The 13,506-nt window shown below is 39.2% G+C and overlaps 1 protein-coding gene across 1 annotated transcript; it reads left to right on the top strand.

The window, feature by feature from the left end:
- The first annotated feature begins 300 nt into the window (after positions 1–300).
- On the top strand, positions 301–2,463 carry foxc1a (forkhead box C1a). The gene has a single exon (XM_059564183.1). It carries the CDS (start codon positions 526–528, stop codon positions 1,975–1,977), a length of 1,452 nt encoding a protein of 483 aa, XP_059420166.1. The 5' UTR covers positions 301–525; the 3' UTR covers positions 1,978–2,463.
- Positions 2,464–13,506: the final 11,043 nt, after the last annotated feature.

Genomic DNA, 13,506 nt, shown 5'->3' with positions numbered 1-13,506 from the left:
TATACACATCCAATATTATTCATAAACAAACGTTTCTAATTGTTGTATTATAATCATTAACGTATTTTCAATCTGGTGTGTATCCGCGCTGGCTAGTTTGCGGAGAGTATGCTTCTTTAAGGTCCGGAGAAGTGTGTGTTTGGCTAGGGTGGGCTGGGACGTCCCAACACCTCTCGTTTTTCTTCAACCTTGTGTGTGGCCGCTCGCTTTGCACGGCCCGACCTCCCATTGGACAGCTTAGATGTTATTGGGAGGAGTCTTACTGGCAGCAAAAGGGGAAAAGAATCGAAGTGCGCAAAAGCATTATGTAGTGACCGATGCTTGGCGTTCAGAAGTTTTTCAATGCGCGCTCCGACAGACATAGGTGGCCAGTACGCGAGTCCAATCCAATAGTCACATTTAATAAATACGGTGGCAGTACGTGGACTTTCGGTTGGACTGCATTCCCAGTTTCAGAGGAGGACTTGCGGATTGCTTCAGACTTCTTGACTTCTGTTGTTCGCCAGCGCCGTTTGGAGAGAAGTCATGCAGGCGCGCTATTCCGTCTCCAGTCCCAACTCGCTGGGAGTCGTGCCGTACATCAGCAGCGACCAAAGTTATTACCGGGCCGCCGCCGGAGGGGGGTACACCGGGATGCCAGCCCCCATGAGCATGTACTCTCACGCGGCCCATGAGCAGTACCCTGCCAGCATGGCGAGGGCGTACGGACCGTACACGCCGCAGCCGCAGCCCAAGGACATGGTGAAACCGCCGTACAGTTACATTGCGCTCATCACCATGGCCATCCAGAACTCCCCGGACAAGAAGGTGACCCTAAACGGTATTTATCAGTTCATAATGGAGCGCTTCCCCTTTTACAGGGACAACAAGCAGGGCTGGCAGAACAGTATCAGACACAATCTGTCCCTGAACGAGTGCTTTGTCAAAGTGCCCCGCGATGACAAAAAACCCGGTAAAGGCAGCTATTGGTCTCTCGACCCGGACTCCTATAATATGTTTGAGAACGGCAGCTTTTTGCGGCGACGACGGCGTTTTAAAAAGAAGGACGCCTCAAAGGATAAGGAAGAGCGAACTGTCAAGGAAGCGCCTTCCCGCCAGCAGCAGCAGCAGACGGGCCGTGACCAGGAGCAGTCGGTGCCGGGCTCGCAGCCCGTGCGTGTACAGGACATTAAAACCGAGAACGGCTCGTCCACGCCTCCGCAGGCCGTTTCGCCCTCGCTAAGAACTGTTCCCAAGATCGAGAGCCCCGACAGCAGCAGCAGCAGCAGCATGTCGAGCGGCAGCCCGCACAGCATCCCGTCCACCCGCTCTCTCAGCCTGGATAGCGCCGGGGAACAGCAGCAGCAGCAGCAGCATCACCACCAGGGCCAGGCCCCCGCGCAGGGCTTCAGCGTGGATAACATCATGACCTCCCTCCGTGGCTCGCCTCAGAGCTCCGGCGAGCTCACCCCGTCTCTCGTGGCGCCCTCACGGACAGGTATAACCCCCACGTTGTCCCTGAACTATTCGCCCAATCAGACGTCCGTGTACAGCTCGCCCTGCAGCCAGAACTCTATCTCGACTACCTCCAACGCCACCTATCATTGCAACATGCAGGCCATGAGCTTGTACGCGGGCGGGGATCGCTCGGGTCACTTGGCCGCCACTACCACCGTGGACGAAACTCTGCCCGATTACTCGATCACGACCACCACGTCGTCTTTAAGCCACGGGAATCCTCAGGAGGGCCACCATGCGCACCAAGGGCGCCTCGCGTCATGGTACCTAAACCAGGCCGGAGACATTGGCCACCTGGGCGCCACGTACCCCGCGCAGCAGCAGAACTTCCACTCGGTCCGAGAGATGTTTGAATCGCAGAGAATCGGTCTGAATAATTCACCGGTGAACGGGAATAACAGCTGTCAAATGTCGTTTCCCCCGAGTCAGCCCATATACCGCACGTCAGGGGCTTTTGTGTACGACTGCAGCAAGTTTTGACCAAACACGTATTTTTTGTTCTTCTTCTTCGTTTTGTTGTTGTTGATTTTGCCTTTTCTTGATACTGAGACACGTTGATAATTACCTACTCTACCCCCCGTGATGGACTGAACAGAAACCGAACTAGATCTTGGTTTGTTAAGGACAGTGTTACTTCGAATAACACGTAAGTCTTCTTGGTTTTTGTGAGCTATATGCTGGGCTGTGCTGACGTGCAGCAGACGTTTATGGACTTGTTATTATACGTGTAAATTGCATATAGTAATTTATTTCTAAAGTGTAGCCGGATATTATGGACCAAACACCAAAAAGTGTTTCTAAATTGAACTGCATTAATAGTCCAAATGTTCCACTATAACAAGGAACGGAACATGTATAACGCCATATTCTTTCAAATTATCTCCTTTTGTTGAAAAAGTATTCTGAAGATACTGCATTGTTTGTTTAATAAATTGCCATGCTATTTGAGTTAAAAGTAGGCTACGGCTGATTTCTTAAAGCCCTGTCAGAACACAACTGTGTGCTAATATAGAGCAATAACACATTTAGAGCACAATAACTTTAGAAAGTGCCAATTACCTGCATGAATGATCCAAATAAGAGGGTCGAAATTATTCGGGTTTGCTGTGGCACAGTTGAACGTTTCTTGATCCAGACGTTTGTCTAATCCTAAAATGCACAAAGAAACGAATAAAAATGCTCTGATCATGCACGCTGATTTATATGAAAATAATCACAGGCCCTTTTCAGACTTCTAAGGAACCGTGCAAAACTAAACATGCATTCATCAGTTTCTTTTTGTATTTAAATGTTAGCTTCTAGGTTTTAGTGATTTTATTATTACTCATAACATAACTTTGTTTAGCAAAATATAGCAACATTTTACGCTTATTTTGTTCATACTAAATAGATATATTGAATATCAACTAAGAAATATCACGTGATTGAAATTCAATTGAAATTCTCAAGAATAAACGGCCCGCAATTAAGTTAGGCGGGATTCTATCTTATTATTCTTATCACAATTACCATTATTTTTATTATTACTGTTGTTATTATCTGTAGTAGCTAGTAACTATAAAAAAGGATTAAGTAAGTTAAAATGTGGTTGACTTAGTAGCATCTCATTTAGTTATTAATTTATTATTTAATGTGATTGAATAATAATAATAATAGTAATAATAATAATTCTGAAGGTTTAGACCCGGCAAAGCTTGTTAAATACGGCTGCTGATTTTGTTTTTACAGAGCAGTAGCAGTGGTAGTAATAAAATAAATATTGCCATGCAACTTATATTTTAATTGCTGTGAGGTGACGAAGTGTTTTGTTATAATTTATTCTTCCGCAACTCCACATGCAGACCTGGACGTCTGTCACCATCGTGACCTGAGGCGTTTGGGAACAGAGTTTGGTCATTGTAATTCACCACTTGTGTTAAGTGTCCACGTGTTTACTAGCGCATAGCTTGGTTAATATCATACCAGACATGCCAAAGATACTCAAATCACCACTAGAGGATTCAGCAGGACTTCTAGAAGGCAACGCATTTGGGCTTCATATAAATAAGAGGAGCGTCCTCAGAAAAGGTTTTTACAGAAAACCAATTCCTGTATATAATAATAATAATAATAATAATAATAATAATAATAATAATAATAATAATAATAATAAAAGATGCAGATTATATGAATGTACATTTTCTGACGTTTATTTGAACGTCCACCAGTCAGGTTAAAGAAACATGTCACAAAGAATATTTAGCTCAGAAATGCGATTTGGGAATAAGCGAGTAATAATCTTCTTTTATTTTAATCTTCTTAATTTTTATTGAGATGTGATGCCACGAACATTTAGAGGCTTTTAGATTATCAAATTTTCCCAACAATTAATAATAATAATAATAAAAAAAAGAAGAAGAAGAAAAGCGTATTCTTTAAAAGCGTATTCTCTCTAAAAAGAAATGACCTGCAATTGTTAACTTAAAGATCTATTTCTATCTGATTGAACCCATAAGATTTAATTGTATTGGTATAAATTAATGTATTTAGGTTGATTCAGAGGTAGTGATATTTTTGACTTAAGTTAATTTAGATGTTACCAATTTTCAGTGAATGAAAGCTCGCTGATACTTAAGTTTGTGTAGCCTATATTTCTTATTATTATCATTATTATTTATGGACAATATTATTTTTCTATGTATTTATTTTAGTCTGCGTCCCAGTTACAGGCCCAAAGACCTTGAGGGCAAATGCACACGTGTTCTCATTGCCTCACATTTATTTTTATTGCATGAGCAGTTGGTAGTGATTACAGCGGTTAATTAATCGGCCAATTAACAAGCGTGCGTCAACAAAACGTCTCGGATTTGCCTCGTTCACTCGGGTTGGTAAGTGGTAAATGTGCCCATACTCCGTTTGTTTAAAATGTTACTTTAAAATAGTAGTCACACTACATATGCATACTTTCTAGATATTAACATAAATATTCATAACCAATTTTGGACCATTTTCTAATTTTTATTATTATTATATTTGACGGCAATAATAATAAGCATGATGTACGCTGATTAATAAAAATGATAATAAAAATAATAATAACAATACGTTTCAGTATCAGTAAGCGTTCATATATGAAACGTGACACTCACAAATTACGTTACAGCTTATAAATATTTTTTGCTGCGCATGTTCATATGGTCACAATGAATTTTGGCCTTCCACAGCGCATTCTCTTCCCACAAAAAAAGTTGTAATCATGCTCATAAAAGTCATTAGAGCCTTCCCCGAGTAATAAACAAACGTCGTGTTAAGCCCAAGATTGATGGCGCCCTCACAGAACGGGCCAGGTCAGGAAGGAATAAAATTCAATCAGTGCGCAGGAATCATTTTTCATGAGACGGAAAAGGCAGAAGGGGACGGGGGTCAATAGCACCATCAACAACCCCGCAGAAGAACAGCGACGTGAACGTGCTGTGTACTCTTAAATCTGCATGATTTGGAGCTCCCTTACGAGCATGCAGTCTTATCGGACAGGACAGGAAAGGACAGTCCAGGTGAAGAGAACTGCTGCATGCTGCTTGCAGGCCTTCATTTGTAATCCCACACGAGCTCTTGGATTGAGAGAGATCCTGAGTCCTGCGCCAGGCTGGAGGTTGGAGTGTTTTATGAGGTTCAAACTAATGTCCATAGCTGTTTTACGTAAGAATAATAGCCTAACAATCGTCTTCTTATTATAAAGTTCAAATAATCAACTGAAATGCTATTCGTCATTTGTTCAAAGCAGATTAAAAGTTAGGCTATTTAAATATTAACAAAGCATATTTTTAGCAACATAAAAGCGGCTGTTAATAAAAGCGTACACCAAATATATATTTTTAAAAAGATTATGTGCAACAATTTACGTAAAATGTTTCTGTTTAATACCTATTCCGTGCTAAAACGCAATTTTAAAATGTTACAAATATTTACAATGGATTTGATGTGTTTCAAGCACTTGTTTTTCTTTGTAATTTTTTTGCTCAAATGTTATGCATGCTTTCCTGTATCCAGATATTTAGGTGGTCCGGACATTTTGTTTGGTATTAATTTATATATCAATGGATATATTATTATTAAATAAAATATGTATTCAGTTCTCCACCTGCAAATGCTTCCGCTACATGCACGTGCATCCCACACGGATTTGGACCAGAAGTTAAGAGTTATTATCTTCAGCATTGCTTTGATGTCAAAACATCCCAATTTCAATTTAGGAGAACAATATCGACGAGCAAGTCGATTTTATGACCATTTTACTTGACATAACAGATAAGACATTATCTCTCCAAATCCCACAACAGAAGAACACACCATGTCCGTGCAGACTTCTAATACGTTTGTAAATGAAATTATTAAAATGATTAAAGATTAAAAAGCTCATTTGATTTAATTTAAGGATCTTGAATCAGTCACGAAGCGCCAGTATCTTTCTCTCTAGCAGAATCAAGAAGCCGACCCATTAAACTGTTTACCTACTGAACTATATTTATTTTACATCTATGTTCGTTATTGCGCAGATGAAGAATATTACGTTGTGTTTAGCTATATATCCGTTTCAGTGTCAAGATCCTGATGAGCTGCTGGCGCTTTTGGTCTGCGCATGGCAATGTGTGATTTATCAAAGAGACTATGTAAAGTGCATACAAAATAAAAACAGGTGATTTGAGATGAATTCTGAATAAAGCATTTTTTTTTATTTTTATTTTTTTTTGCTACAGGAGAATGCTGATACCTTTATGCACTATATATGTGTTACAAATATGTTATTATATAAGCACATGTGTTCATATTTCAGTAATGTTTTTTTTTTCAACTAGCTACATTGAAAAGGAAACCAAAGATCTTCTGATCAGTTGATTTTCTTATTGTTTGAGGATGGGTTAGCAAAACTTTATTAAACGAAGAAATTATGTAGCGAATACAAAACGGTAAGCTTATTAATATAGTGTTTTGAACATACACACCCTTTAATCCATAAAACATCGTAATTGCAGAAAATGCAGCGGATTATTTAGAGTTTTAATTTGATGAATGAATGAAACCCGTATATTTTGTCCTGTCTCGTGTCTTCTTATGTTTTTGAAATTACAAACCAGTATAATTAACACCGACATTACAACAACATTGTGTAACGTCAAATTATAATATGCTATATTATTTAGTACCTTTTAGTCTAATGCAACGTTAGCATGGATGCTAGAGCAACCTAACCATCCGGCTCAACAGTGAACGCTCGTCCACAAATATGCAAGTCATTTGCATCGCTCAGGTCACGCGCTCAAACCAAACCCAGATTCTGGATCAGTCTGCGTCGGTATAGACGTGTCCGTTTCCCGGTTGAGTGAGGACAGAAGAGTTGAGGTGAGAGAGAAACACACCGTGCACCTGTATGCTTGACTAAGAGCTGAGGCTGAATGGAAAAGAGCAGAGTCTCAGTCTCACGGTTGCTGCACAGAGCCAAACCTCAAACGCCATCTGTTTTCAATTAGGAGTCCACATAGACTCGGGCTCTGTCTGACAGTCAAACTGCCAGTTAAAGGCTCAAAGACTTGTCCTGAAAAAATATCCCACCCTGTAGCCTCCTTTTCAGCGTGCTTCGAAACCCACGATTTTTCTATTTAAGCTGAATAAATGGCTTCCCGCGGATGAAGCTTGTGGGACGCGGGTTCAACAGTTCGGGTCACAGAATCAAAGTCGGAGTCGACAACAGGTTTCCACTTAATTTAATCAAAAAGCAACAACTGAAAGAAACATTTTTACTGCACGCTGAATTGAGACCAAATGTTTAAATTTAGACCGCTTTTCCAGATATTGGTCGGCCTACTGAACAAAGCATCTGAGAGCCTCAACAATTCACCAATCGAATGAAGCCAGTCGCAGTTTCTTGGCATCTCTAACATGCCCATCGCTGGCTCCTGCGCGTTTGGAAAGCGCTCTTTGCGTGAATAAAGGGACCAGTGTGATTTCTGACTTAAGGGAACAGGCCGAGCCCACCGACCCTTGGCTAACCCGAGGCCCCTGCACGAGCACGAGCACGAGCACGCGCAGCTCAACACAGACTCGCTTGAGTCCAGACCCCTGCCCACCTCGCCTCGTGCACTAATTATAGCCGCTTTTACCTGAATACCTCGATTCTGTTCCTTTGACATAGAAGATTTTGTCTCCAATTTAAATTTACGATCAGATTTTCCCCCCTGAAGTCTTGGCTGCCCTTTCCTATTTTAATTACCTCAGCCAGAGAGGGAAAACGTGATCATTTGTGAGAGGTCTTGATGAATGAAACCTGCACGTGAACCTGCGCTTTTTTCCTTGGGTCACAAAGTCACTTTTGTGCACCTCTTAACTTAATTAAATTTCAAAGCAGGAATGAATTTGAATATCGAAATGAACTTTCAGTTAGTGCGAAATTTCAGTAAATGTTGGTATTATATCTGAAAGCTTTAGGCCCGTCCGATTAATAAGATTTAAAGTATGTGTCCCATGATGACTCGACTGAGTTAATAACGAATGAGTGCATTTTTCCCCCGTGCAGCATAATTTGATATCAAACTGTCCACAGCTAGCTACTATATTAAATCACTAGGATAAAAAGCAGGTCCGTCGTTATAAGGTGCATCTATATATTTTAAATTATGCTATATGCTACGCTATTAAAAATGCTATATGCATGTATGATTTATAACTAATGCCAATAATAAATAAAGTTTTATATATGCAGTTGCCATAGACAAAAATGCACATTTTAAGTGATAATCAATATGAACGATTTTTAAGGTTTATATATAATAATATCCACAGTGTCCTGAAATACAGCTCAATGCCTTTCGATTTTCCTTTTCAGCACTGTACTCCATTCAAAATGTAATTTCTGTTCATCTCATTTATGCGTGTTCTCCTCGTCACGAGACAAGTGTGCCTTTTACGTTTTTAAATTTCTTAATTTATTTTACATAAGAAACTAATACTGCAAATAACGTGTCATACATTAATTAATGGCATAAAAATCAGGGGTTTATAAACGCACAGGGTACAATTTAATGGTGTGACATTTATATAATAATGCTTCTACCAAATAACAACAACATGTATTTAATATTTATTTATACTATTTTATATATATATATATATATAGGTCACTGTATGGTAATGCTCACATGTGGCTTTATTATCGCCTGCCTGTTAATAAAACTGAAAACAAGTATGCTAATTAGACATTGTAAATATCGATATTCTCGACATGATTATATTGCTGTTTTCCTTGTTATGTTTTCACTAGTACACTAAGTCTTTACCTACTGTATACAGGATCATATTTCCTAAACCTCATCATCTTTAAAAAACAAGTGCTAGGGTGAGGTTTCTCTTCATATGCTCATAAATAATGTATTATATGGGGATTGATAATAATCAGCACTCTGAGATTTTTACATGGAGTCCAGGGCAGATGTTCACCAGTTCTCTTCAAGGGTTCTAGGATCTGTTTTTTGTGAACAGGATCAGTATAAACATGCAGGAAATCTGAGCCTGGATCTCTTCTTCTGCTTTGAAACACATTGTATATACAGGTGCAGAGATCTTGGGAAAAGGCATACAATAGGGATTTCTTTCTTTCCTTTTTATTTAAAATTTTTTTAGTTAAAAACTCTTCTCCAATAAATGTGTCAGTAGCCGAAGAGCATGTGGGTTATGTGTGCATGTGTGGTTGTACTTGTATAAAATGCTGGGAAATGTTTTGATGGACAGGTTTGACAAACATCCTAAACTCATCTGGCAAAGTACCAGTGACATACTGATAGTCATTTACTTCTTTTACCCCATTTGTACAGCATTTTTGCCTACCACCAACTGCTGGCCTTCTTTGGGATTTAAGGTACAGAAACATACTGAAAGTGAAAAAATAAAACAAAAAACAAACAAAAACAATGTTTTAGAAATAATTATCTTAAATAATAAAAATGTGTGGTTAAAAGAATGCATCAGTGCTGCTGTGTGAGAGGTAATGAAACCGATCTCTGGAAATTAAACTTGCTAATACTCACTACACAGGATAGTGACTACAGCAGATTTTACAGATGCTACAGATGACAAACAGAAGCAAGGGTTTCCTCTGTCCAGGGATATTTGTACAGGGGTTTTCTCTGCTCAAGATTATTTCATGTTTCCACTCTGATTGTGATCTGTGCCTGTGTCCAGAATACCAGGAAACGAGGATTTAACTCCTCAAGTGTCACACACACACACACACACACACACACACACACACACACACACACACACACACACACACACACACACACACACACACATCACAGTGCAGGAGAGTCAGAGTTAAAGTCAATATGCGTTCGCAACCCATTTAGCTTCACTAATTTTATGCATTTCCAACTGAAATGGGATATTCAATGAGGAAAAAATTAAGAATTGAACCTATATATGACAGTGAGTTGCATGGAAAGGTTGAAAAATAAAATGGCTTGGCAAAGTCATCTGAAATAGAAAATCAGAGTTTTTGGAGGCGGAGCAAATTATATGCCATCTTAATGAAAGCTCACAGACAAACACTTTCATGCACAGTTGAATCATGCACAATACGACCAGGAATGTCTATTAGGAAAGTAAATAAGCTACCCACTTGCGAAAAAGAAGTGTGTGCTTGTAGTGTACTTCAAACCTTAATAGTATATTTCGTTACACATTTTTGTAATTACAGCTTTACAGTACAGTAGAGTATGGTAACATCAACGAGGTTATGGGTTCAATTTTCAGGGGAAGCAAGAACTGATTAAAATAATACTACTACTAATAAAATAATTGTGTACCTTGAATACAATGTACAAGTTGCTTTGGAATAAAAGCATCTGCCAAATGCATAAATGCAAGGTCACCGAAGTGTACTTAAAGAGAGCAACTATGTTTCTTAACATACTGAAGTACACTTTTAAATTATACCAATGTGATTTAAGTACTAAATCCAGCAGATTATGAAATGCTCATGACAGACGTCACAGGCTAAAAATGTCATGCACAAATGTACTGTATGTTTCAGATAATTCATTAGGAATTATGACCAGAGACAATCACCATCATATGGATCCAGTTTTGGGCCACAGCAGTAACCTCAGACAAACCAAACATGTCCAGTTTTATCAAATTCAACTGACCTCACTGAAAGTGCTCTTACACACAGTGGAGACACGGGTGGGGGTCCAGGAGAAATGCTTAAATTAAATCTGTTCAATTGATACATTTGGCAGAGTGCACTAAAATTATACTTTTTATAATGTCTCCAGGAATGTGAACTGCACAAAATAATGGCTTAAGTTACAGGTAAGACGGAAGGCAAAATCTAAGAAAAATGCAGTAATATGCCAATGGCGATGGTCAAAAGCCGAAATGGACACTCGATAGTCCCTCAATGATGTTAGTGAGGTATGGCAAATGTCCATGTTTCTCTTTGTCCTTCTTTTTTGCTCTCTGAACTCCCAAGAACTCAAAAGCACACTTACACACACACTTACACATACACACATACACAGTTCAGAAAGACCCAACAGCTCATTTAATTGACCTGGTTAGGTAGAGTTCTTGTTTACATGCTACCATTAAGTTCGGTTTCCTTTTCTTGTCTGAGTGTGGAAGACATCATGTCAAAATATTAAAGTCATTGTGTGTGTGATAGTTTGGCTAGATGGAAATACATTTTTTTTTAGTTTTTAGTTTTGTTTTTGTTTCATGGTTGCATAAAAGACAAGTGTGAAATAAATGCCCTCAATTTTGGCTTCTCTATTTAAATTCATGCTTGTTGTTAAAAGCTGACCTTGACCCTGGACAGACCACAATCATGCACACATATAAAGCTGACAGAAGTTGCAGACTAGTCTTACATTTATTTTTTTGTCCTCTTGAGCAGTGTGTCAAGTACAGGGACTTTACTAGAGGTCAGCTTTTGAAAGGGAGGTCCTGTTGGTAATTGTCTTGTGCAACACACACAACACATTTTAAACAAAGCATTTTATCTTTATCCCACTTTTTCTTAAGGCACTCCAACAGAGATAATGATGTATAGCCAGGCTCAGTGGAAAAACATGCCTCTATCTAAATTATTGCAAAAAATACCAATAAAATTCACTGCAGTTTTAAGCTGAAATGAACATCACCTTCAGTAAAACACCAACAGCATTCATTCGGTTTTGCACAAAGTGTGATTTTTGGGGCAGATTATTGATTAATTAATACATAATTTCATGCTGTTGCTTGCACAATACTACATTGTGATCTCAGAAGACTTTTTACCATGGTGCATGATTTGTATTCTAATACATTTGGATGTTTGCATCAAATAAGTATGGCTTTCCTAATGTTGTAAGCTTGCTCAGTAGCACACCCGGTAAAGCAAGGCACATGGCTGCAGAGTGGTCAGATAAGAGTCTGATGAAACATGAGTCACAAAACTCAATAAAAGAGCTCAAAAATAAGATAAAAAGCCATGGTTTAATAGTATTGGATAGGTTAAGTGTATGTGGCATATTAGTGAAGTGAAGTGACATACAACCAAGTATGGTGACCATACTCAGAATTCATGCTTTGCATTTAACCCGTCTAATGTGCACACACATAACAGTGAACACACACACACACACACACACACACACACACACACACACACACACACACACACACACACACACACACACACACACACACACACCCGGAGCAGTGGGTATCATTCAAACTGCCACAAAACAAAAAACGTAATAAAGTTTAACATGCTTGTTATTTGCCTCGAAATTTGACTTTGAAATGTTAGGAAGCAATCTAATATCATCTTGCAGAATAATATAATTTTGTCACTTTCCAGTAATCCTAGGTTTCAAAATTAATAGCACAATGATCTATAACCTGTTCTGTGACAAAACTGATTGTCAAAAAGACTTATAGTCGAAAATGACATATTGGTTGACAGAAACAGAAAATGCTGAACTGAACTGTGTTAGTCTCCCAAATACTGCTGGGATCATGTCACGCCCACACAAACAGAAACCCTAGCAGGATTCTCAAAATGGCATTAATCCATGAGATGTCTTCATGTCAGAGAGTTTCTGAGGGTAAGTTTCATCATACAATGAAAAAAACTCTCTGCCTGACTACAAGATCAAAGTCAATGCCAAGCGACCCCCTCTTCAGCATCTGCTCTAAACAGCAGCGTAGGGGAAAACCACCGACTTCAAAGGCCAGACAGAGAAAGTCATTTTTCCTTATCTTAATTGATGCACAATTTTAATAATGACCTAACGCTTTTGGGACCATGTCAGGATGGGAGGGAGGGGGGTGTGAGTCAAATGAAGTGGACGTGAAATGGGCTGTAGTACGTTTTGAAATGTTTGAAAACCTAATAACCTCAAAGTGAAAGTAATATCATGAATAATGATGCTCCTGCTAGAAGTACAGTACACTAGCTCATCCATACTAGGGAGTCGCATACATCACAGCCTGTTAGGACAAGCACAGTTCATGTTATTCTGCGAATCTGCATGTTTTAAAATCCATTTGTTTTCTCTGCTATTTTGGTTATCGCTTTCACAATCGAAGGTTGACTATCGTACAATTATGCCTCTTCAAGTCTGTCATAGAGCACAATTGCTACACTTTAAGCACTCTGACCCTTGACCTGCAGCGTTTAAAGTGACTGGAGTGGTCTTCGACACCACACTGCTTCCACCGCCAAGAAAAATAAACAGCACATCTTGCCTTGAGAAGTGCTCTACAGAGGAGCTGTCTGATTATCTTCTGGCATTGTGCAGCTCCTCCAGCGTCATTCATCAGCTGAGCACAGACGAAATCTATGGAACACTTTACATTATGTCCACACATTTTGATATCCATGTTAAACATATGTTGATCTATTTCATTAGAATAGAATCAATGTTGACAGTGTTGTTGTTTTTTTTACCAGTCTGCTTCACAATGTTTTTTCAAGTTGTTCAATAGTAC

Source organism: Carassius carassius, chromosome 12, assembly GCF_963082965.1.
Source record: "Carassius carassius chromosome 12, fCarCar2.1, whole genome shotgun sequence".
NCBI lineage: Eukaryota > Metazoa > Chordata > Actinopteri > Cypriniformes > Cyprinidae > Carassius > Carassius carassius.
The sequence above is the reverse complement of the archived record's forward strand: the minus strand, read 5'-3'. Positions and strand labels throughout refer to the sequence as shown.